The 22725-nt window shown below is 52.5% G+C and overlaps 8 protein-coding genes across 14 annotated transcripts; 6 read left to right on the forward strand and 2 right to left on the reverse strand.

Annotated features, from left to right (window-relative positions):
* The first annotated feature begins 1061 nt into the window (after window positions 1-1061).
* On the forward strand, window positions 1062-2434 carry H257_06167. 2 transcript variants are annotated; one of them, XM_009831291.1, is made up of 2 exons: window positions 1062-1332; window positions 1412-2434. In XM_009831291.1, exon 2 carries the CDS (start codon window positions 1868-1870, stop codon window positions 2342-2344), a length of 477 nt encoding a protein of 158 aa, XP_009829593.1. In that variant the 5' UTR covers window positions 1062-1332; window positions 1412-1867; the 3' UTR covers window positions 2345-2434. The 2 variants fall into 2 exon arrangements, with proteins under 2 accessions (XP_009829593.1, XP_009829592.1); XM_009831290.1 differs by having other exon boundaries at window positions 1075-1332; window positions 1388-2431.
* Window positions 2435-2521: 87 nt separating this feature from the next.
* H257_06168 (hypothetical protein) lies at window positions 2522-6706 on the forward strand. 4 transcript variants are annotated; one of them, XM_009831292.1, is made up of 14 exons: window positions 2522-2595; window positions 2651-3041; window positions 3107-3151; window positions 3202-3286; window positions 3341-3448; window positions 3506-3587; window positions 3643-3696; window positions 3766-5457; window positions 5503-5597; window positions 5676-5762; window positions 5852-5985; window positions 6120-6295; window positions 6345-6432; window positions 6491-6706. In XM_009831292.1, exons 1-14 carry the CDS (start codon window positions 2540-2542, stop codon window positions 6659-6661), a joined length of 3264 nt encoding a protein of 1087 aa, XP_009829594.1. In that variant the 5' UTR covers window positions 2522-2539; the 3' UTR covers window positions 6662-6706. The 4 variants fall into 4 exon arrangements, with proteins under 4 accessions (XP_009829594.1, XP_009829596.1, XP_009829597.1 ...); XM_009831294.1 differs by having other exon boundaries at window positions 6120-6432; XM_009831295.1 differs by having other exon boundaries at window positions 5676-5985; window positions 6120-6432.
* Window positions 6707-6862: 156 nt separating this feature from the next.
* Window positions 6863-7991, reverse strand: H257_06169 (hypothetical protein). The gene has a single exon (XM_009831296.1). The coding sequence runs from the start codon at window positions 7894-7896 to the stop codon at window positions 6913-6915; it is 984 nt and encodes a 327-aa protein (XP_009829598.1). The 5' UTR covers window positions 7897-7991; the 3' UTR covers window positions 6863-6912.
* A 462-nt stretch (window positions 7992-8453) lies between these two features.
* On the forward strand, window positions 8454-9950 carry H257_06170. Of its 2 annotated transcripts, XM_009831297.1 has the most exons (7): window positions 8454-8600; window positions 8646-8686; window positions 8743-8934; window positions 8994-9147; window positions 9194-9470; window positions 9518-9586; window positions 9640-9950. In XM_009831297.1, the coding sequence occupies exons 1-7, from the start codon at window positions 8494-8496 to the stop codon at window positions 9946-9948; spliced, it is 1149 nt and encodes a 382-aa protein (XP_009829599.1). In that variant the 5' UTR covers window positions 8454-8493; the 3' UTR covers window positions 9949-9950. The 2 variants fall into 2 exon arrangements, with proteins under 2 accessions (XP_009829599.1, XP_009829600.1); XM_009831298.1 differs by having other exon boundaries at window positions 9518-9950.
* Window positions 9951-10084: 134 nt separating this feature from the next.
* On the forward strand, window positions 10085-13453 carry H257_06171 (hypothetical protein). The gene is made up of 11 exons (XM_009831299.1): window positions 10085-10371; window positions 10422-10474; window positions 10529-11489; window positions 11612-11685; window positions 11795-11918; window positions 11965-12123; window positions 12190-12387; window positions 12443-12632; window positions 12766-12841; window positions 12941-12991; window positions 13086-13453. The coding sequence occupies exons 1-11, from the start codon at window positions 10117-10119 to the stop codon at window positions 13408-13410; spliced, it is 2466 nt and encodes an 821-aa protein (XP_009829601.1). The 5' UTR covers window positions 10085-10116; the 3' UTR covers window positions 13411-13453.
* A 547-nt stretch (window positions 13454-14000) lies between these two features.
* Window positions 14001-15946, forward strand: H257_06172 (hypothetical protein). The gene has a single exon (XM_009831300.1). The coding sequence runs from the start codon at window positions 14265-14267 to the stop codon at window positions 15852-15854; it is 1590 nt and encodes a 529-aa protein (XP_009829602.1). The 5' UTR covers window positions 14001-14264; the 3' UTR covers window positions 15855-15946.
* An 89-nt stretch (window positions 15947-16035) lies between these two features.
* Window positions 16036-18531, forward strand: H257_06173. 2 transcript variants are annotated; one of them, XM_009831302.1, is made up of 9 exons: window positions 16036-16217; window positions 16284-16642; window positions 16687-16907; window positions 16967-17259; window positions 17338-17424; window positions 17481-17531; window positions 17609-17814; window positions 18066-18189; window positions 18256-18531. In XM_009831302.1, the coding sequence occupies exons 1-7, from the start codon at window positions 16081-16083 to the stop codon at window positions 17646-17648; spliced, it is 1188 nt and encodes a 395-aa protein (XP_009829604.1). In that variant the 5' UTR covers window positions 16036-16080; the 3' UTR covers window positions 17649-17814; window positions 18066-18189; window positions 18256-18531. The 2 variants fall into 2 exon arrangements, with proteins under 2 accessions (XP_009829604.1, XP_009829603.1); XM_009831301.1 differs by having other exon boundaries at window positions 16967-17218.
* On the reverse strand, window positions 18427-22372 carry H257_06174 (hypothetical protein; the record flags this gene model as incomplete). The annotated part of the gene is made up of 14 exons (XM_009831303.1): window positions 18427-19810; window positions 19889-19984; window positions 20049-20146; window positions 20191-20340; window positions 20387-20468; window positions 20519-20669; window positions 20784-21131; window positions 21182-21452; window positions 21507-21599; window positions 21655-21735; window positions 21781-21853; window positions 21900-22092; window positions 22143-22170; window positions 22220-22372. The coding sequence occupies 14 exons, from the start codon at window positions 22370-22372 to the stop codon at window positions 18427-18429; spliced, it is 3201 nt and encodes a 1066-aa protein (XP_009829605.1).
* Window positions 22373-22725: the final 353 nt, after the last annotated feature.

The following is a 22725-nucleotide window of genomic DNA, read 5'->3' on the forward strand; positions in this document are numbered from 1 at the left end:
CACGAGAAGGACGGCCAGCCAGTAGTAAAGATGGGAGGATGCCCTGTCGTTGGTGGCGCCAACAATCTTTTGCAGGACAATCGGCCCAACCAATTCCAGCAGTCGCAGCACCAGCCCCAACACCCCCGCGACCGCAAACCATGCACCGTACACGTTGGCACACGCGCGAAACACGGACTTCGAGCGCCCAAACGCCGTGAGAAAGCGTTTGGTGTTGGACTCTGCAGTGTTGGCGGCTTCCAACTGCCAAATATCCTCGATGTTGAGGGCATGTTCCAGGTGCACCAACGGTGTACACCACGTGAAGAACACTTTGGAGAACCACGAAGCAGCCTCACGAGGATGCACGATAGACGCGGCCCCGCCAAAGGTGGAGTATTTTGGTTGGTTTGAGCTCAACATTGCCAAACCCAAAACGGGACTCTGTCGAAGAATGTGGGTTTGAAGTGAAAGTTCAAACCCCGTTCGACGTCTGTTCGGCAGCACATTTGGAGAAAATGCGTTGTCGCGAGTTGATTCGTTCAGTAAGTACACATGCGACATTTCTCCGTTTGGTACGAGCGACTTGTTCGTTAAACTGGCAGGACTGTCCTCAATTTAGGATTTAGATTCTAACAGTAAATCGGATGTAAAATCTAACTGTAAATCCTAAGTTGTTGCGGCGAGGGAATTGCTCTTGGATTTACTTCGAAGTACGGTATGATCTATGATGTTGTTGTGACGAGTTACAGTAACGTTACTCTTTTTTTATGTAAGGTATTGTTATGAAATATTGTGAATTCGCCATAAACTTCCAAAATTCGCGCGATTTGTTCAATCAATATTGAATCACGCTCGAATTCTGATTGGTTGAATATACTTGTCCATTCTGTAAGAGCCAATCAAATCCACTCGAATCTCGCCGCCGAAGCGTTGATTCGATTCGGCGGCGAGATTCGATTCGACGGGGTCTGGAAATTCGTATCGAATCCACAATACTTCGAGGTACTATTATTAATAGTGTAGTATTTCACAGCATGTGATGTATATGATGAATCGTTCATGTCAATAGACTTGATAGACTTGAAATATAATCGCGAGTTGTTCATATGAAACGTATGAAATGAACTACGCTCGTTTCGACTCGTTGCTTTAGGAATCATGTTCAACGTCGGTTAACGTTAACAAGTTGGAAGTTTCATTCTGCAGCAACTTTGGCTGGAGGGGAGAGAAGTGGCAGACGTGCAATCTTGGAGTAATTCCCTTGTTGGGTGGGCCGAGTGCGGGCAAACAGTGCAAGTCCGACCAGCGCCATGGGCACCCCCAAGTCTGCCGTCCACCACATGCAACGAGGTCCGTATGTGTTGTAGACATAACCCCCCGCGAGGGTACCCACGCCACGTCCCAGGCCATTCAGCACTGAGTTGAGTAGCCCCATCATCGTGCCTTCGGTGCCAGGAGGCGCGGCTTCGTAAACGTACTGAGTGCACGCCGCCCAAGCCAAGGCAAATGTGACGCCGTGTAGGAGCTCAAACGGCAGGGCCATCCAAGCGCTGGTCATCACGGCGTAGCATGTGATGCGAGCGCCGTAGGCTAAGATGGACAGCAGCAGCGTGTATACAATCCCAATGCGCTTGACAATGGACTCCGCGAAAAAGAACGCAGGGAGCTCCGACAACGTCTCCAGCCAAATCGCTGTACCAACGATAGTCGTCGAGTTGCCAGACAGTTCGTACAGGTTCAACGAGATGAACGACGCGATAACACCGACCATAATCCCCATGAGCAGAACCACAACAAGCAGCAGCATGAGGTCGGCTTGACAACACACATAGCGCAAGCTGTGCGCAAACGACGATGGCAACGCGGAAGGATCGGTGGGGTGATCATGGTGATGGGGTTTGGGGGCTGGAAGGAAACTCAACGCATAGAGATTGGGGACGAGGAGGATCAAGTGGAGGTGGAAGGCCCAGGAGATGCCATAGGCATTCACGACCAAGCCCGTGCAGAATGCACCAACGCCCCATCCTATGGCCCCAAAGAGCCGCTGCTTACCGTATTCCCCTCCCACGCGCTGAACGAGGGCCATCACTGCTTGATCCATGAGCGAGGCCGTGGGGTTCATTTGAAAATTGGCCAAGAACACAACCAAGCAAGTGACGGCGAAGCTGCTGCTTGTGAATTGAATCACGTACATCAACCCCGTGCCGGAAACCAGGCAAATGATGTGCACCCAGCGCTGGCGGCCGACCAAGTCCGCCACAGCACCCCAGAGCGGCGGGGCAAGCATCGAACACACGCATGGAATGGCGGCAAGAACGCCGATTTGAAGCTTGTCGAAGTACGCATTGTAGAAGACGGGTAGGTAGATGACGATGGTGCTGAGTGCCAGCCAGCTGATTGTGTTGGTAACTTTGGCGGGCCAAAGGTCATCTGGCATGTTGCCTGTCATGAGCAAAATAGGAGTGCTTTCTTTTCCTATTGTACTACTACTAGTACTACTATATACTACTAGTAGTACATTCACTCTGCAAGATACCCTTGTTGGGCCATTGCCAAAATGCACGAGGACTTGAAGGCGCATCTGGCGGAGCTCAAGAGCCGGCAAAAGACTCTGTGAGCTTTGTCGATTCCGATGCATTGTGTAATCGAAGGTCGCTCTGTGTCACAGGACGGCGAGGCGGATTGCCCTCGAGAAGAAGCAAAATCTGCGTGACTCGACAATGGCCGAATTCAGTGCCGCGTACGCAGACATGCTCCGTCGGAAGCTGCGGGCGTGCAAGCAGCACCAGCTCGAGTCCAAGAAGCGAAACCACAGGCTTGTGTCGGACTTGCTCGAATACCAGAAGCAGCACTTTGGTAGCTCGTCGTCGTCTAGTCCAATGTTTGTCGGACGTGCGTCGGCGATGGCGTTGGTCAAAGCCAAGCAATCGTTTGCCGACCAAGTGGAGGTCGTGTATCCAGCGTGGCAAGAGCAAGTACAGCACACCAAGCTGCAAAGGCTTCGGCAATTGGAGCAAGAAAAGCTCGAGATCGAACACCGACGAGTGCTAGCCAAGCAGGTTCCATTACCAGCTTGGCATGTTTGCAGGATGGGGTAGGCTCATGCAAGCCACGTGTTTTGTAGAGCTTTGACAAGGAGCAAGCATTGGAAATGCTACTCCAGCAAGCGGTACGACCCAGCCCGTTGCAATGAATGATGCCAATGATGGATATGGACAGGCACAAGACATTTCATTTGCCGCGACGATCGAGCGCAACGAAGTGTACCAGCGGCAGTTGTTTCGTCAGCAAAAAGTCAAAGAAGGTAACACCAAGAGAGCTCGTACGTCTGACACGAGGTCGTCATGGGTACTCATAGCGGAAGACATGGACTACATCATCCAAGCGCGCGCAGACCAGGAACGACGGCGCCTGGAAGACGAGCATTTGAAAGCACTCGAGTCGTCCCAATTGGTCGATCAATATGGTACCCCCATCATCGCATAATGCATTACATGTACGATCTAGTTGTTGTACGACATAGCATCACTGGCGCAAAAGTACACGCCGTTTCAGCTAGAGATTCCGCCGCCATCGGCACTCCCCGCCTACTCGGCACTCTCTCGGTAGGGCAAATAGCATGCCCAAGATCGATTCCAACTGGGATATATATATATGCAGACAATCCAGTTGCCCAGACGACGTCAACCAGCCATTCCGTGCATTCGCCTACGAGTAAACAAATATACGCACTAGTATATTCGTCATCATCATGATAGCATGTGGTACTTACATGTCTGCTAGCACGGCCCCCGCGGTCCCCGTCGCTGCATTAGAGTCCCCACCACACCGACCTGAGCCCAGCGACAAAGCTAGTCAAGACGAACCATCGCCCCTTCTTACGCCACAATTTGCTTATGTGCCGATTCCGCAAACGTCTCAGATGCCGATAGTGTGCCCACCACAAGCCTGTCAAAATCGAGTAGCCCCGTCTTGGGAACTCGAGCAGTCCGTAGCTCATCCTATGGAGGCCGTGCCGCGTCGTTCGATAACGCCGCCCTTGTGCTATGACACTCCTCCACCAGTGTCCACTCCAATTCCCATCACATCCCCAAGGGCTCAGGCGGCTGAAGTTGCCGCACCAATTGATTCACCACACGTCACGTCTGTCGTAGCTCCGCCCCTTCCTCCGTCTGTCGCCCCCAATGCCACGACGAAGATGACGGCGGCGCTGTGTGCCCGCCCCACTCAAGAAGTTGCCCCTCCACCAAAGATCCAACCGACCCAAGATATACCACCAACGACTACTGGTGCCAGTAGGCACAACGGGGAACAAACGCTTTCAAGTGTCACGTCGACGAAAGAAGAAGGAGACAGCCGCCAAGGGGAAGACGACACGAATGACAGCATCTTGGCAGACTATTACCACATGACCACCGATGCCTTGGACACTCGGATGGCGCACGATGCATTAACCATCACTCAGACCCCGTCGATGCCACCAGTCGTCGCGAGTCCCCTCCCATCAGGCAAAGACGTTGAACCAAGCCCACGGGTAAAGACTTGGAGCGCGGCACCACTGGAGCAGGCCATACCAAGTACCCCACAAGTGACGGCAACAAGTATGTCGTCTGTGGATGGCGCTGCGTTCGTTCCTACCAGTATGTCGGAATCAATCGAGAAGCCGACGATGATAGAGACGCCGATGCTTCCCAGTCCACAGTTTGTCCATGGGGAGGAGAATGAGGTTCTATCCATCGAGGTCGTCGAAGTAGTTAACACCTCATTGGACGGATTTGGAGGAACTTCCCCCGTCGAGGAGAAGCGGCCAGTGCCGGAGGACACCGCGCCGCCGCCGCCAACGTTAGCCGACCCATCGATCATTGGGGTGGCAGTCACTGTCATAGACGACCTTTCAAAGCAGATCTTTATTTCTGGGGCTGAGGACAGCAACGAGTCGTCCTCGTTGCTCGACACGACTAGGTCGTTGTCCACCAACGTGATGGCTCAAGAAGTCGACACTATGACACTGGGGATGCGGCTGTCGATTGATGAGAGCTTCGAGATGAGCGAGTCAATGATTAGCGCACATAGCCCCCACGCTCCCAATGTCGTCGGAGAATCCGCCACGTCCGCCGACATCATGTCGCCGCCCCAAAACTCCACGGGGGAACCACCGCTAGCAGCAGCAGTGGACATTCTGATGCTAGATGGAATGTCACTATCTCCAGAAAAGCCCATTCCTCGGATGACATCGGCGTTTCCATCCCAACCAAACAACTTGAACGAATCCACCGAGGGCCCCACGATCGACGACGACGGCGAGTACGACGACGGAAGTTATGTCACGGCCACGTTCAAATTGACTGTCAACGAGCGGCTGACTGTGTTGCAGACGCTGATTCTTCGCATCGAAGAAACGACGAAAGAAGGCGAGCAGGTGTCGGCGGCTATTGAAGCCAGCATCGAAGTAAAGGCCAAGCTCGATCTGTTAAAGTACGTCCACGGATCGGAAGACAAATGTGTTTGAGCATGTGACAGGGTGGCGATGGGGGGGCGGAAGGCGCAGATCGGGTTCTTTGGCGGGGATGTGTGTTTTGCGCTGCTGGTGGACATTTGCCGAGACGTTGCCCCATGTACAATCAATCACCAATGACTTGCATATATATATATTTATGGCAAAGAAGGATGGGTTATTGACACGGACGAGGTAGATTTGTTCCCCGAGCGTATCTTTGAAGGCAAAATGACCGAGCAAAAGCTGCTCAAGGAGTACAAAGCGTGCCGAGAAAAGGAACTTGGTGGGGGGGCGAGCGATATTTTGATTCACTTTGAGCCTATGTGATTTATTTCGGTTGATTATTTTTATTATAATAATTATTATTGGTAGAGTATTGGAAGCTCCTGTCCAGTCATTTCAAACAACTGGTCGCACACGGAGCCATGACAGCGCCCGACCTCGTGGACATGTTTGTCGACATCTTTCTCATCCATTTGACCCACGATTCACGGTCGACTCGAAAGGTAGTAGTAGTAGTAGTAGGTTATAATACTGTCATCTCAAGTGATTTTATCGATATATTTATGATTTGTAGTACTATATTACTAGTATTTATTTGAGATAAAACAACATGGAAGTAATAGTTATTAATTTGTAGTTGAGAGATTTTCTGTCGGGGTACGTTGGGTCGGCAGGTAATCCTCAGGCGACAGCATTGAAACCAAGTCCCCAAGAGAGTGCAAAGCCAGTCGAAACGCCAAAAGAGTCCAAGCTAAACCAAGCCAAGAGTGTGCTGGACTTGGCCTTCATGCACCAAACAGATGCGTCTCCTCCGTGCGTACTAGTATATGACAATTGTGTATTCCATGTGAACGACCCGTAGGACAAAACCAAGTGCGTTCGACAAGGGATTGAAGCTTTCCAAATCGCCTACAATTGCTGGACGTGTCAGTGGGGGCTTGGGTCAACGCGTACGACCCCCGTCCATTGGATCTTTGGCATGATATTTTACTATATTTATATTATTAGGTGCTCCGGGGAGTGAGTTTGGACGAAATTTCAGAATTTGACGACGACGATGATGTCGACTTGAACAAGTTTATGGGGACAGCCGTGAAAGCCAAGCCCGCCTTGACCAAGGCGTACTCGACGACCAAAGAGAAACCTCCCAAAGATGATGATTTTGACCAGGATTTTTAACTGCTTTGAGTAGTAATAATAATGTAATATAATGAATGCCTTCCATGATCGTATATTAACGGGTCATATCTCGACTAACACACAGCGTTGTATACCATTGCCTCTAGAGCACTTTTTGGCATGTGTTAGGTACTCCAGCGTAGTACACAGTACTACTACAAAGGTAGTAGTAGCAGTTCGGCCAACGAACCAAGAAGTTACTATATATATATATATATATATAGTTCTTGTTGGGTTGACCCTCGCGACGGTTACACGTGCATGTGGTGCACTTTGCTGTCGGCGGGCGATGCATACTTGGAGTCGTGGCAGGGTGGAATGGGATGCATGGCGACGTCCCATACCCCCATGAACGACATGCCTGGGAAGCCGTCGACTCGTCGGAACGTCGCGGGTCGGAATGCCACGGTAAATATGAGGCAGAAGAACAAGCACTCGATAGAGCACATGGTGAAGTACTTGCGCAGCGCGGGGAGGCCGTTGTGGTCTGTGACGAGGAGGCAGTAGACTGCCCACTGGAACGACCGCACGAGGAGGAGCCCCTTGATGACGAAGAACTTACCGAGCACTTGGAACTGGGGCTGCATGGCGGGCAAGATGCGGCGGATGGTCACGAGGATCGCGGCGACGGCAGCTAGCGTGATGAGGATGTTGACCGACGCCATTGCCATGCGCAGTTCCCAGTTGTCCAACCATCGATTCACCACCATGACAATGGACACCACCGGACGAATATATACAAAGGCGAGGATCACGTTGCGACATCGCATGTACTCGTGTAGACCCGGCTTGGCTGCTATGTCCTCGTCGACGGCTTTGTCTTTCATGACCGGGCTCGAGGACGGGGGAGTGAACATTGTCATCGTCGACGCACGGCCGCGGGTCTCGTGGGATTCAGCAAACAAGTGCACGGCTCGGTCCGTGCCGCCGACATGTACCACGAGCATAAAAAAGAATGACAGCAGCATGATAGCTTCGACGACGCCGGTGATGACGTCCTCGACCATGTCGTGCACAATGGCTTGAGGGGACGACGGCAAGGTGAGCTCCGTGGACAGGAACTGGAAGAAGAACGAAACGGCCGTGAGGATAAAGATAAACGCAAAGCGAATGGTCACGATTTGGGCTGGGGAGTTGAACACGTTGTCCGCATGCGAAGTGAACGAGTAGCACCCGGCAAACACGCTGGCAAGAAATATGACGCAATTCAGAGCGAAGATCCACGGCACCATCATGGCTTGCTTACTAGGCTCGTATGCTAAGGAGGCTTGTCACTCGATCAAGCAGAGTGTAGAATGGCGTCTTGCATGATGATCTGGGTCTGAGTTGCTCGCTTTCCAAATGTCCAACTGGGTACCTTGGTTACCTTTGGTTATTGCATACCTTGGATATTGCATATTGTCATTTTCGTCAATGTACTGGCAAGAGACCGGATTAATATGAATGCAACATATCTGAAACACCTCTATAACATAATAAATCGTTGCTAGCCAGTGTGCCGCCTGGGTGGTTCGTCTCTACTGTTATGTACGGTAGTTCCTTTCGGTTGTCAAATTGCTCCGGCCAATTGTGCACCTAAACTTACCAAGATGAGGTTAACCAACACAAGTAGTACAAAATCGTTTTTGATCGTGGAGCGCATCTCCGCATTCATGCACTTTGCACTTTCGTTTCCAATCTGAATAATTTTACTAATATCCGTACTCCGGAGAAATCTCTGATTAGTAGATTTTTCCACCAATCATGGGTGTTCTTTTGACACTAACCGGGTAGCCAATCACAGCCACTTGACATTGCCAACGACAACTTCGTGCCATCGATCGCCGCATCATATGCCTCTCTTCCTGGACACTGCGTCGCTCATGGAACACGTGGAGCACCCACCAGCCCTCCCCGACATGGCCATAGAAGGCCAATTGGCTAGGAAACGAATTCTCTCGTTCGTAAAGAGTGTGTAGCCTACAATACTCACACCATGTTGCAGGAAAGCGCTGACATTTGCTGATGTTGTGCTCTCGGACAAGTGTGCGTACATCCTTGAGCGGTGCATATACAAAAGCAATGCATAACGTCATACGTAGCTACGATTCAAGTGATGTTCCGAGCTGGAGAGGCAGAATGGACAAAGGAGAGGTTGACCCAGCTGAACTGGGACATCCACATTGGCGACATTGTCGTAATATCTGGAACCGCAAAACTCGAAGACGGGGGTCGCATTCTTGTCGTTGCATCGTCGTGCATTGTCAAGGAAAGCTGGAAGACGTCACATCCAGGTAGCAATTAGTGTACATACTTCAGGCCTGGCCTATTATATTATGGAAATATGATGTAGACCAAGGATTTGAGCCATTAGCCGACGAGCCCACGGTGCGTGCCAGCAAACAAGCGTACTCCCACTTGATCCAACTACGTGGATTCAACGCCTGCAAATTCCACTTCAGCAATGGCTCGTGTGACCGCGGCCAGTTGTGTCACTTTTGGCACGGGTACGAAGTAAACTCGACACGAAATGGCTTGTTCAGGACGGTCTAGGCCTTTGGAAGACTACAAATTACTTCGAGACGAATGGCTTCAGAAACGGGCGGAGCAAAAACGAGAGCTGGCGCTCTTGGTGGACGATCCACTGGACCCGCATTCCAAAGAACTAAAGTCCCAACGAGCTCGCATCTTCACCGATTGGCTGGTCGAGCAATATGGGGTAGCTCGACTTCAAGAAGGCTCGGGCGTGATCGACGTTGCGGGAGGCAAAGGCGACGTTTCATTTGAATTGTGGCTGCGTCGAGACATCCCCACGACGCTGATCGATCCGGTTAATTGAGCTTTTGTTGCATGGCATGTCCTTACGAGTGCTGTTAGCGCCAAGTGAAAACTCGACGGACGCACTTGAAGTATATGGCGCAACATGGCAAGCCCAAGTGGACTCATGTGCGTCACCCTTTGTTTCGTGATTGATTGTGATGATAGAAGGCGAACTGTAGATGATGGCTGAATTGAATGATGACTTGATTGCTGCGCATGATCCGCTCTTTCGGTCGTGCGCGATCGTGGTGGGGATGCACCCAGACGAGGCCACGGAAGCCATCGTGGATGCCGCCCTCGCCATGAACAAACCGTTTGCAATCGTGCCTTGCTGTGTCATGAGTCGGCTCTTTCCAACACGAGCATGCAACAAGATGAAGGTAGCCACGTACGAGACGTTCGTCACGTACCTCAAAGCCAAACACCCAGGCATTCAGTCGGCATTCCTTCCATTTGGCGGACGCAATCAAGTGTTGTACTTGCTGTAACTGTCAAATAGAACGGTTTCATTATTTCTTTGTTTTATCCGGATGCAACAGTATTGGTGATTAATCCGAAAGGACATGCATTTTAGCCAATCCAATCGACGAAAGCGATGAATTGGTGGTTGGCAGCACAATCACAGGCTCTTCAACTTCACATATCCAACCTCGACCATGGCCGGCGGCGGGAACAAAGCGAAAGGCGGCAAGTCGTCTAGCACGGCGGCAAAGGTGGCTAACAAGAAGCGCAAAGCTCCTCAAAGCAACCAGGGCAATGTGCATCAAAAGCGGGCCAAGGCAGCTGACAAGGCAGCGCCAGTGAAAAAGAAGTTCAGTGCCGCCAAGAAGGCCAAGAAGGCTGCGGCGGCACCCAAGGTCGAGGAAGACGAGGACGTAGAAATCGACGACGAAGACGTAGAGTTCTTTGAGGTACGACGTTTGCATATCATGCGTGGCGGCGTCTCATGTGTCGTCCGCAGAGCCATGGCCAGTTCTCGTCGTTCCTGTCCACCATGGACCGCAATGCCATCAGGTACAGGCAGTACCATGCTGGATCCTATAGTTCCAGTGTTGACTCCATCTCTAGCAAATCCACGAAGAAGACAGCTTTAAACAAACCGGTCAAGCCGAAAACGCTCGAGCAAATCGAAGCCGCTCCTCGCGCGGCGCCAGCCGAGGCCAAGTCGTCTATCATTGACATTTCGACCAAGTTGCCTGTCAAGTCGTTCGATGGCGCGCTGCAGCCGAACAAACTGATGCAGGAAATCGTCGAGGAAGTTCACGAAGAAGAAGTAGAAGGCGACGACGACGACGAAGACAGTGACGACGAAGGGTCCGACGTGGGCAGCGGAGACGAGAACGACCTGTCCGACTTGGAAGTGGAGGAAGTTCCCGACGACATTCAACGCCCGTCCACGACCTCGTCGCAGGCCGAACCCGCGGCCATCTCCCCCGACGAGCTCCGCGCCATGCAAGCCCGCCGACTGCACTCAAAGAAAGAAGAGCTTGCGTTGTTGTGTGAGAGCATCTTGGAGTCACCTGAAGAAGCCGTAAAGAAGACCAAGGACCACCCCGACCAGTTGAGCAAGTTCCAGCAACTCCACGCCATGTGCGAAGACACGGACGTGACGCTGGTCAAGCTGGCGATGCTGTCGGAGCTGTCTGTGTTGCTGGATGTACTGCCCGACTACCGCATCCGCCTCGGGTCGGATGGCGACAGCAGTGGGCCGCAGAAGAAAAAGGTCAAAGAGATGAAGGACTTTGAAACGAACCTACTCAATCAGTACCAAAAGTACCTCAAGTACCTGTCGGCGACGGCCACGGCCAAATTGAGTACCCTCAACCCAAACCAGTCGAGTCGCACGCAGACCCAGCACTTGGACTTTGGCGTGGCGGAAACCGCCGTCAAGTGCCTCGCCGAGCTGCTCAAAGTCAAATATGCATTCAACTTCCACCTCAACCTCATCAACGCCATGGTCCCGTTTGCCGACAGTCCGTTCCCGACCATTCAACGCCCTGCATGTGACGCATTTGAAGTTGTGTTCAAGGTACGCTTGGTGTTGTCAAGAATATATATATATATGTTTTTCGTTAGGTTTTGTAGACATATATATATAATATATAAAGTGAAACACACACTTTATATATATATATTCGCGTGTGTGAGTAGGTCGACAAGTCTGGCCTTGCGCCATTGGAAATCGTCAAGGACATGGCCAATTATGTCAAGAAGCGCCACCATCGGTAATACCATTCTCGTTGAATTCGATATAAGTCGAATAATATTTTTTTTGTTTGCAGTATTACGAGGATTGTTGTGTTTCTGCAGTATATAAATATTTATTGTTTCTAGAGTCAGCGAACGCATGATCAAGACGTTGCTCGTGATGCCATTGGACACGACCATGGAAGCGGGTGAGATCGCCCGCCGCGTGGCCAAGTCGAGCCGAAAGAAGCGCCGGCGGCAGCAAAAAGACGTACGAACAATGATATGATGAAATATATTAATATATTAATATTTAGGGGGATGGGATCGCGACGGGGTTAAAAGAAGCCGAGGCCGTGGTGGACAAGTCCGAGCGTGACAAGACCCAGGGCGACATTTTGCACGAGTTGGTGCTCATCTACTTTCGCGTGCTCAAGAACTCGACGTACTCGCCCGCCATGCCTGCCGTCTTGGAGGTATATATATATATATAAAGTATTGGGGCGACTTCATGAATAATATATATATATCGTTGTTTGCAGGGCTTGACCAAGTTTGCATACTTGATCAACTTGGAGATCATGATCGACCTTATGAAAGTGCTCAAAGCGCTTTTGAAAGAAGACATTCTGCCCCTCGCTGCGGCATTGCAAGCTATTTTGACTGGGATCAAGACGCTGCAAGGTCCGGGCCAGGAGCTCAAAGTAGACGAAAAGGACTTTGTCGACCATCTCTACAGAGTACGTGACGTGGCACGCCCTCGTTCGAGTCGATGACTGGCAGTATATCGATTAGCTCCTCCTTCGCTTTGCGCAAGGGGAGAACGTCGCGTGCTTCAACACGGCGCTGCACTGCGTCGAGGCGGTGTTCATCAAGCGAAAGGAGATCGTCGTGGACCGTGTGGCCGCCTTCATCAAGCGCCTCCTGGTCGTGTCCATGTACTTGTACCCACACCAGATGCTAGCCGTGTCGGCTTTGATTCGAAGTACGTTGTATATATATCATATATATATATGAATGCATTAGTATGTATGTGCCTGTTTTCATATCATATTGTGTACACCTACTATACACAAAATGATATATATATATATATATCATCTGAAATGGCGATATAGGTTTGTTTCATCGGTACTCGAAATTGCACCAGTTGCTCGAGAACGACCAAGATCGCGTCGCGTCGGGCATTTACCGGTATGAGCTATTCGTAGTATTATTATTATTATTATTTGCCCACTAGTATTATATATATATATATTTGTGAGAACTCGACTTATTTTGAGCATTCTATAGAGCGGACGTGGACGACCCAGACTTTTGCAATCCATTTGCGTCGGCATGCTGGTACGAAACACGCTCTCTCTTTGTCCATCTACATGGCTATTTGTATAAATTTATAGTATTTGCTGGATTATTCAATATATATTTCCATGTATAGGGAACTGAGTTTTCTGGGCAAGCACTACCACCCCGTGGTCGCGTCGTTCTCGACGGGGACGGCCAACTTGGAGCCGTCGCTCCCCAACGAGCACCCCAAGGCGATGCTGGAGCGGTACGACACGGTGACGTCGGGGGAGTTTGTCCCAAGGGTTTCCATCCCCAAGGCCAACCCCCTGCACGCCAAGATGCTCAAGCAAAAGAAGGCCAAGCCAGTGTTTGTCAGCCAGAGCTACGCGGCGCCGTCGCCCTTTTTAGAAGCGTGCTTGGCGCTCGACGAACCCCGTGACCACGACGTGAATTGCTTCTTTGTGTCGGTCGAATGAACAATTTATATTGTACCTAATATCAACGCTTTATTGATCATAATATTCGTGATGGTGTGCTCGTCATGGGATGGTACTGTACGCCCAACCACAGTGAAACAGGGCCCTGTGCCGTACATGCGATCTTTTCAAGTGCCGATAGTGCGACGAGGGGACCGAAATCTCATACGAACGTTATATCGTCGATAACGTAGATGGGTTTGTGATGTAGAGTCGCCCTGGTGTTAAATTACCGTTAACGTAGATGGCCAGTTTATATAGTTTAAAGTGCATTCAAATTGGCCAATGGAATTGCTTTAATTAAGGAATAGCCAATCGAATCGCTAGAAATGCGAAAACATCAGCAAATCGTGCATCCATATTTTAAGCATAATTCCAGCACCATAAACCGTCCTTCCTATTTTGCCTTGACTTGAGTGGAAATCGAAGTCAATGAACGCTAAGTTGAAGTCTATTCTAGCCGATTAAATAATCAGAAGAAAGCCCAACCTTTCGGCTTCATGCAGCACTTTTCAGAATTGAAATCCCGGTCCAGAGAGACGAATAAGCTGTATTCTACGACGAGGTCTCTTTCAAGTGCACCATGAATTGGCCATTTACGTCAAGTCTCTGACGACCACGTTAATACTGTATTTGGTCGAGAGTTTACAAAGTTGTGATGCAAATCACTCAAATGACAAGATCGCCAACCTCGGAACTAATTTCCTCCAATCAGTACAACCCTATCATGGCTGGATGCCTACCACGCTTGTGATTGGCTGTGCACGGGTTCAAGTTGGGATTTACCCACGACAGTGGGAAATACCAAACCATGTTGGAAAGACTGGCATTTTCGAATTGGCTTCGTTCACAACATGGAGAGTGCCCCGCTGATGAGCCCGCTGATGTCGTCTCGACAGAGTTCGTCCAAGAAGTCCACCAAAGCCATCGCGGCTGTCCTTGCGACCGTTGCCGGTGCCTTGGTGTACGTGGGCTCTACTGCCCGCCCCGCTGCCGTCGTGACCGAGACTTTTTCGGGCGAGACCATGTCCATGAGCCACAAGCAGAAGCTGCCAAAGGAGTCGTTCGACGGGGACCTACGCCTTCGATGCAATGAGACGTACATCACCCAGACGCTGGACCACTTCACTGCTCACTTCGGCACGTACGAACAGCGCTACTTTACATGCGGTGAGCACTGGAAGTCCCCGGACGGACCCATCTTCTTCTACACGGGGCACGAGAGCGACGCCGAGAATTTCCTCAAGGCCACGGGGCTTATGTGGGAAAACGCGGCGGAATTCGGCGCGCTCCTGGTGTTTGCCGAGCACCGGTACTTTGGCAAGTCGTTCCCGAAGATTGCGAACGCGTCCTACATTGAGAGCCTCCGGTTCCTGTCGTCCGAGCAGGCGCTAGCCGACTACGCGGTTCTCATCAAGCACTTGAAGACGACGCTGCATGCGGAGAAGAGCCCTGTCATCTCGTTCGGCGGGTCGTACGCGGGCATGCTGGCAGCGTGGTTTCGCATGAAGTACCCGTTCGTCGTGGACGGCGCGATCTCGTCGTCGGCGCCGCTGCTCGCCTTCCACGGCCAAGACCCGCCCGTGGACCCCGAAGCGTTCTCGCGCATCACGACGTTTGTGGGCACCGCTGCCGCGGGGTCGGCCGCCAACTGCGTGCCAAACATCCGCAAGGCGCAGCAGGTCATTTCCGACTGGGGCGCCACCGCCCAAGGCCGCCAAAACTTGACCACGGCTCTGGGTCTGTGTACAGTGCCGCCATCGCAAGAGGTCGCGCTTGAGATCGCAGACAGCTTGGTGGGGACGTACACGGAGTTGGCCGAAGGCAACTACCCGTGGCCGTCCGACTACTTTAGCGACTTGCCGGCGTTCCCGTACCGCGCGGCGTGCGACCATTTGAAAGACGAGTTTGAAAGCGATGCCGCGCTCTTGGCAGGGTTCCGCGCCAGCGTCGGCGTGGCCACCAACTCGTCCGGCAAGGTCACGTGTGTCGACTGGAACTCGACGTCCCCGATCGAGTCGGAAAACTTGTGGTCGTACTTGGCGTGCTCGGAGCTGTACATGGTCATCAGCGACCAAGACGGCGTCCGTGACTTCTTCCGTCCATCCAAGCAGAACCAGACGGCGGACGCCGAGCGATGCTTGGCCAAGTGGGGCGTGGAATTGCGGCCGCTGTGGGCCAATACCGTGTACGGTGGCTGGGCGGGCATCCGTGCCGCGTCCAACATCGTCTTCTCCAACGGCAACTTTGACCCGTGGGGCGGCTACGGTGTATGGGAGTCCCAAAGCGACTCGGTCATCGCCATCCCCATCGACCAAGGCGGCCACCACCTCGACCTCATGTTCAGCAACGAAGCCGACCCGCAATCGGTGCGCGACGCGCGCGAGCAGGAGAAGCACGAGATCCGCAAATGGATTCGAAACAAGCACAAGGCGCAACACTAACCATCGCAGGCTTTGGCCAGCATATCGATTTTATCCTGCCATGGGTATATTCCAATAATATTGTGACCACAATGAAAAGCAGCAGATTTCTCGGTTTCCGGATTTTATCCGGAGTGTCCCTTCGATCATTAATATCCGGATGGTTTCAAAATTCCAACACGAAACGGCAACATTCGAACAAAACTCCTGGACGCGCACTTTTGCGGACCTATATACCCGTGGCGTCATGCAGAAGGAGTCGAAACTTCGCTATGATCCTTCCGAGCATGCGAAGAAGCAGCAGGCCGCGAAGGATAGAGCGAAGGAACTCCGGGATGCTCGTTCGCGCGGCGTGGTGAACGATACGTGCACGTTCACCCCCAAGTGAGTTTCAACACTCTCCTCGGCTGCACCTTCCGTACCACCGAGTCCTTCTCACAAGAAATGTAGAGTGAATCCAAGAAAAGCAGCTGAAGATAACAACGACGAACCGCAGCAGCATGCTGCTCCCCCAGGATCGCCCCCCATCCGGTCGAAGTTTCAAGCGACGGCAGCGCCACCTTCGCCACCCATAAAGTCCAAGTTCCAAAATCAGGAATCTCCGCGTGTCGAGTCCCCACCTCCTGCAAGCCCCCCCAAGCGCCGAGCTCCCGTGTCCAACTTGAAGAAACCGACCCCTCCGCCCAAAATGCAAGCAAACGATTCCTCCGATTCGCTGGACCGTCTCTCTGGGTCATATTCGCGACAAACTAATTCCAAACCATCCAAAGAGTCGTCCATACAACAGCCATACGAAACTGAAGAGCCTGGTAGTCCATCATCTTACTGGATATTTATTAAACACCATTTATAGAGCACGACTCGCTATCCAACGAACTCAAGACGCGCACGGGAAAGGTCATTGCCCGGGAGTCCAAGCCGAAAGCATCGGCAGGAGGCGGGGCGTGCTCTCGAGACTCGAGTTGCCGATGCCGCCAATGCGACCCTTCGAACGTCGTCGAGGCAGCCCCGGCGCCGTTGGCGCGCCAGCGGCAAATGAAGCCCAGTCCGTCCGCGGCGGTTGCAGACACTTCGGTACCGTTCAGACTTGCAACTCCCATGGATTTGTCGGGTCAATTCATTGCCGGATGTAGACCGTGGACCAGAACTCGTTGTCGCTGCTCAAGTCCAAAATGTCTCGACGCAAGAGCCGCAGCGCTCCCACCAAGCCCGCGTCCATGTTTGTGGATGAAGACAAACCCCGCCAAGTGGTGCATTCCGCGCGCGAACCTCCTGCGGTTGCTCAACAGGCCAAACCAGCTGTACTAGAGAAGCGCCGCCCGCCGCCTCCCGTCGCCGCCTTTGAAAAACCGCCGGCCAACGTGTTTGACGGTGTGCCCGACGGGGTAACCAACCCTTTTTTCGATATCATGCAATATCAGTTGGGGTATTCTTCTACATCTTACTACAGTATGGGGACATGGAAATACACGGGGTTCTCACTTATCTATCGGTGGAATGGCAGGAAAGCGAAGTGCAAGACGATGGTGCTAACCACGAATGCCCCGATTGCCACCGAAAGTTCAACGCTACAGCCATTCTCAAGCATCAAGTACTAACTATGGGGATGCCTTCATGTGCGTCTGTCTCTCACAGCGTGCGAGTTAGAAAATCTGCAAAAAGGTGTTTCAAGGGCCAAAGAAAGTGTTCAACATGGCGGTACGAGTACATATGAATAACATACACTATACAAATATATTTACTATCCGCTTTTTTGTGATATTCAAACCCTCTAGGCTGCCCGCCTCAAAGGCACAGATGTCGAAAAATTGCTGAACGAAAAAGGCATTTCGATCAAAGCCGCGACCACCGCTGTATCGCAGGCCAAGGCGAAAGCCGACGACGCGGCGGCCAAGAAGGCCGACTGGAAGAAGAAAAGCAACGCGTTCCGAGATGCCATCAAAGGCAGTCGTGACTACGAAATTGCCAAAAAGGAAGGCCGGTACGTCTCATCACTCTGTCTCAGCATTTCTTTGATTCATAATGAAATGTGGATATATTGTGCTTTCGAGTGAATTTTCGTGTTGTGGAGTGGTTTCTCGTTGGAATTTAAATCGATTTGATTGGCTACCTCTGATGAGCTCAAAATTATTAGCAAATCAAAACCTTCTCAATGAAATTCAACCAATCAGATCGATTGTGGATCAATTTGGTCGGCTCCCCAAATTTGTATCAAATCGACAATAAATGTAGTGAATTGCCTCCGCCCAAACCCGCCGAGATTGACCCCAGTCTTGTGCAATGTGCGCATTGCTCGCGTCGGTTCAACGAAAAAGCGGCCGAGCGTCACATTCCTCACTGCAAGGAAAAGGCTGACGTGCGTTTATACTAACTACCTGGCCCATCCCTTGTAAGCAACCAACTTGTCTCTATTTGCATGTAGCGCGCGGCGCTGTCCAGCGGACCACCCAAAAAAGCTGGCGGGAAAGCCGCCCCCGCTGCCAAGTTGGCGCCCCCCAAGCCAGTGGCGAAGGCTCCGGCAAAGAAAAAGTAGTCACCACACACGAGCATGTTGTTTTGGTGCATACATTACCCTCTCTTTGACATCTTACTTCTACTCGACCCCCGAGTGGTGGGTGTCAATTACGACAAACACTTTGTCGTTGGGGAACACCTGCGTGTCACTCGGTGGGGACGTGAGCACATATGGCACAACATTCCCGAGGCGCATGTTGGGGTATCGATACAGCCCCAGCACCAACTTGCCCGCTCTTAACATGGCCAGGACCACGTCGCCGTAGCACCCCCCGATAAAGTCCACGGGTATGTCGGTTTGAGTCAACGTCGGCCCCTGCACGTCCGGATCGAGCGGGTTGCCCGTGAGCAGGTGGAGGATCTCCGTGATGTACGGGTTGTAAAACGCTTGGCACAGCACCAAGTCGAGCCGACTGTCGACAAACACTCGCCCGGCGGCAAAGGCGGGAGACAGATACGGCAACGAGTCGCAGCTGAAGAGCACGTCACGAGGGCGGCAGAATTTGATGTTGGACCCGCGTTGGAGCACCGCCATGGATGGCAAGTCGCTGAGGAAGCTGCTCGAGATGGCGACAGACGAGGACGACGCGGAGGCTTCGGCCGGACACGTCGAGAGGCGCCGGCTCATGTTTTCGATCGACGGCGCCCGAAACACGTCCGGGTTCAACGTCGGAAAGTGCTCGAGCATGCGCGACTGCACCGCCTGCAACGGCACATTGCAGTTCACGTAAAACCCGACTTCATCCCGTGCGACGGTGACGGCACTTCGGCCCGTGGACAGCACTTTGGCATTGTCGCACGTAGTTTCCAGACACAACAAGGACGTGACGACGCCATAGTCGAGCAAGTACGCGTCGTCTGTCGGTTGGTTCTGGACGGACGAGGGTAGGGGGAACAGCAGGACCGCTTTCGCGCGTTGAATGGACACGCGGAGGAGGTCGGGGCACTGCGTCGACACCCCGCGGACAAAAAACACGTCTGGGGGCAAGGTGTAGTCAAGTTCAAAGTCGTTGGCGGTGGGCACGTGGTTTACAAGCAACACGAGCGGGGGCGCGGGGGAAGCCGTAGCAGCGTACATGGCTCGAAGTCGGTCGATTAGTGGGAGGATGTGTCTCGTGGCCCCACACACCACCACATGGCCTTGCATGTCGGTCATGGCTTTGAACGTGGCGGCGCCGAGTCGGGTGTCCAGCTCGGCTTTGGGATCGTGGCTCGGACTTCTTGGCGCGGTGGAGACTTCGTCTTGTATTGGGGGTGTGCTGCTTGGTTGGTTAGTTGGCGCGAGGGTGATCTTGCGGATGTACTTTCGCTGGAGGAGGTTGGACTTGGACACGATGGGGATGGACCGAAGCGACGAATGGCGGGGACTCGGCGCCGACTCTTCGCCTTCCACGACCGACGCGTACTCGGACTGGATGGCGTGCACCACGGACGCCGACGTGGCCAAGATGAACCCAATGTCGCTATGTCATCATCCACGTCAAGAATACGCAATCATGCGACATGTCATCCCACGGAATACGCAATCATAAACAATGTACCCGGGGCGCATGGATTTGCCAAATGGACTCAACATGACACGAGGAACGTCCTCGTCCTTGTCTCGCCGGTATACTGCCAACAACAGGACTTCAAACCTACGTACGTACATGTACTGGCTAATGAGCATGCTGGTTGATTAGATGCCATTTGGAAATGTACCCGGTAAAGAACCGGCGCGCCACGTCCTCATAGAGGTGGCCGTCGAATGCGTCGGACAACAACACTGCATACACTTGTTGGCTCATGCCTCCAATGTACTAAGCATAATAGTATGAATGATACCAGTATCCTTCGAATGTACCTCGTGCATCCAGGGCGTGGGATGGGAGATGTGCTTGTGCATCTTGGCTTGGTCCACCGACTGCATGAGGTTCAAAATGAGCGCACAGCTCCCGGGGCACACGACGCCGCGACAGACCAAGTCGGCTTTCACGCGGTTCGAATGGATTGTCTACAACCATACCATGAGATCGCATGAAACCAATCAACCGACGCACCTGGTTGGCACCAATGATGTGGGACAGCTCTTGGTGGTCGTCCGATAACATTTGCAAGTACATTCGAATATGGCATCCCGTGCTAAATCGATCCGGCATGTTCATCCACCGTTTCGAGACGTGTCATTCTACCTGTCGGCATAATTGCGAATGCTCAGCGCCTGCAGCAGCGTGGTTGCGTCCTGCGCTTCCGTCGCCCGGGCGTCCTTGTCGGCTAGCACAAACACGGCTTCGGCGGACGCGAGCTGCGTCCGCTTGCGGTCCACATCATGAACGAGGGAGCCTGCTCAAAATATCCATCAGCGCTAAACTCAACAAAACTAAACTCAACAACTAAACTCAACAACTAAACTCAACAAAAATAAACTCAATTGAGATGACACGGCGAATGAAATACCTTTGAGGAACGTGGTTTTGGTCGCGTACACGACGTTCGAGAGCAGGCGCGTCATGGCGGGCGACGGCGGGTCCGGCGACAGCACGACAATGTCAAAGCTGATCACGCCTCGTGACGGATGGTAAAACTCGGTCAAAAAGTCGGCAAAGCTGTCGTGCACGACGTGGCCGCACACGATCACATGGCCGCGCCCGGGACGGCACACGTACGCGCCGTCGTACGCGTGGATGGACACGTGCAGCGCATGGAGCCGCGCGATTTGCGCCGGCACAGTCGTGACCACGACAATGATGAGCCCCATGACAAAGAACTCGGTCAACGGACGAGTGGGCACAATGTCCCCGTAGCCTACGCCATGGTAAACAAGACGTGTTCAGTGGACGGACGAACGCACGGACCGATGGTGGACAGCGTCACGAGGATGTAGTAGAGCGAGTCGTGGAACTGCAGGCGGCGATCTCGAGATGGGTAGTCCTCCAGCGCGTGGAAGATGCCCGCCGCGACAAAGATGATGGCCGACAGCGAAAACACAAACACCCCCCACTCGTAGTTGTACCCGTGCTTGCGACTGCGAATGAGGTTGTGAAGTCTTAGGACGCGGAGGGCGCGGAACACTCGGAACACGCGGAACAGCGTCAGCTCCCGCGACGACGGATCGCTGACAAAGTACTAGAACATGTGGAGCACTTGCGGTCATGGCTGGTTGTCTGTGTATGTACAGACCATGATGAGGGATGGCGCGATGGTGAGGTCGATGATTCCATTGAATGACAGGATGAACGCCCACACGTCGTCTTCAGAGAACACATGGAGCACCTGAAAGAGAAGTCCAGATAGAGTGTGTGGAAGCATCAGTGGAAGGCGTACGTACATAATGCAAGGCAAAGAAGATCGTGGCGCCAACTTCAATGAGCTGAAAATGCAAGTCTGCGTACAACGTGGGGTTGTACAGCTGTGGGAGATGTCAATTCGAGCTTGATGTGCGATACAGTTATACCTGGATGAGGTAGAACGCGCAGCACATGACACTCAACGTCGTGTTGATCACTTCCAAGTACACGCCAATCCAGCTATGAGCATCCGTGACGTTATCGTGCGATGAAGATGACGACGCACCTGTTGACGTATTTGCGCAGCGTGTCGCGGCATGTGGGGACGTACAGCATGTCTCGGCCGCCAGTCGATCGATGGAGCGTAGCCAAGCGCTTTCCATGATGCGTCGAGGGTGTAACGACGTCAGGGGAGGAGATTTTCAGATCCAACGCCGTCGTGTTGATGCCTCCACTCGATAATAAGTGCAGTCGTTGACCTAGCACAGAAGTTCTAGAACGATACCAAGCGATGTACACATCAAGTTACCTCCGCCCAAAGCCGCCCTTGGGGATGCCTGGTAGAGTGGGCAGGTCAGTGTCATGATGTGGGCATCACAACCGTACCTCGCCTCGCGCATGCATCGACCCATCGGAAGACGATAGCTCCTCGTACGTGTTGCCCTTGGCTCCCACCATGGCCATGAGGTCACTTCCTTTCTTCTTGGTTGTAGATGGAGTGGAGGCCGCTATGAACGCAATCGCCGTTGGGGATTCCATGTCTTCAAGGTCAGCTACTACTGGTCCTGCGGTGGCGGTGGTGCTACTGAGTCGTCGCTGCCTCAAAGCTACAGCCATAGTCGCCGAGTGCGAGATCGTTCGAAACTCAATTCTAGTTTCAAATTCAGCTATTATATTGCGTGTTTGTATTCAATTGAGACTCAAAACGATCCGTATCCGTAACGGCTACCCGAGCGGTTTCATCCATGTCAACGGCGAGAACCAAGAACTACTCGATTGACGTTGTAATCGAGCTTCACATCGCATGGACAAGGGCATGCACTTCACTTCCAAGCTTGGCATACTCGCTTAAGGCTACGAAGGGACAATTGCTGTTGCTTGAACGACGACGG

This window comes from Aphanomyces astaci, assembly GCF_000520075.1.
Source record: "Aphanomyces astaci strain APO3 unplaced genomic scaffold supercont1.12, whole genome shotgun sequence".
In the NCBI taxonomy this organism is placed as follows: domain Eukaryota; phylum Oomycota; class Saprolegniomycetes; order Saprolegniales; family Verrucalvaceae; genus Aphanomyces; species Aphanomyces astaci.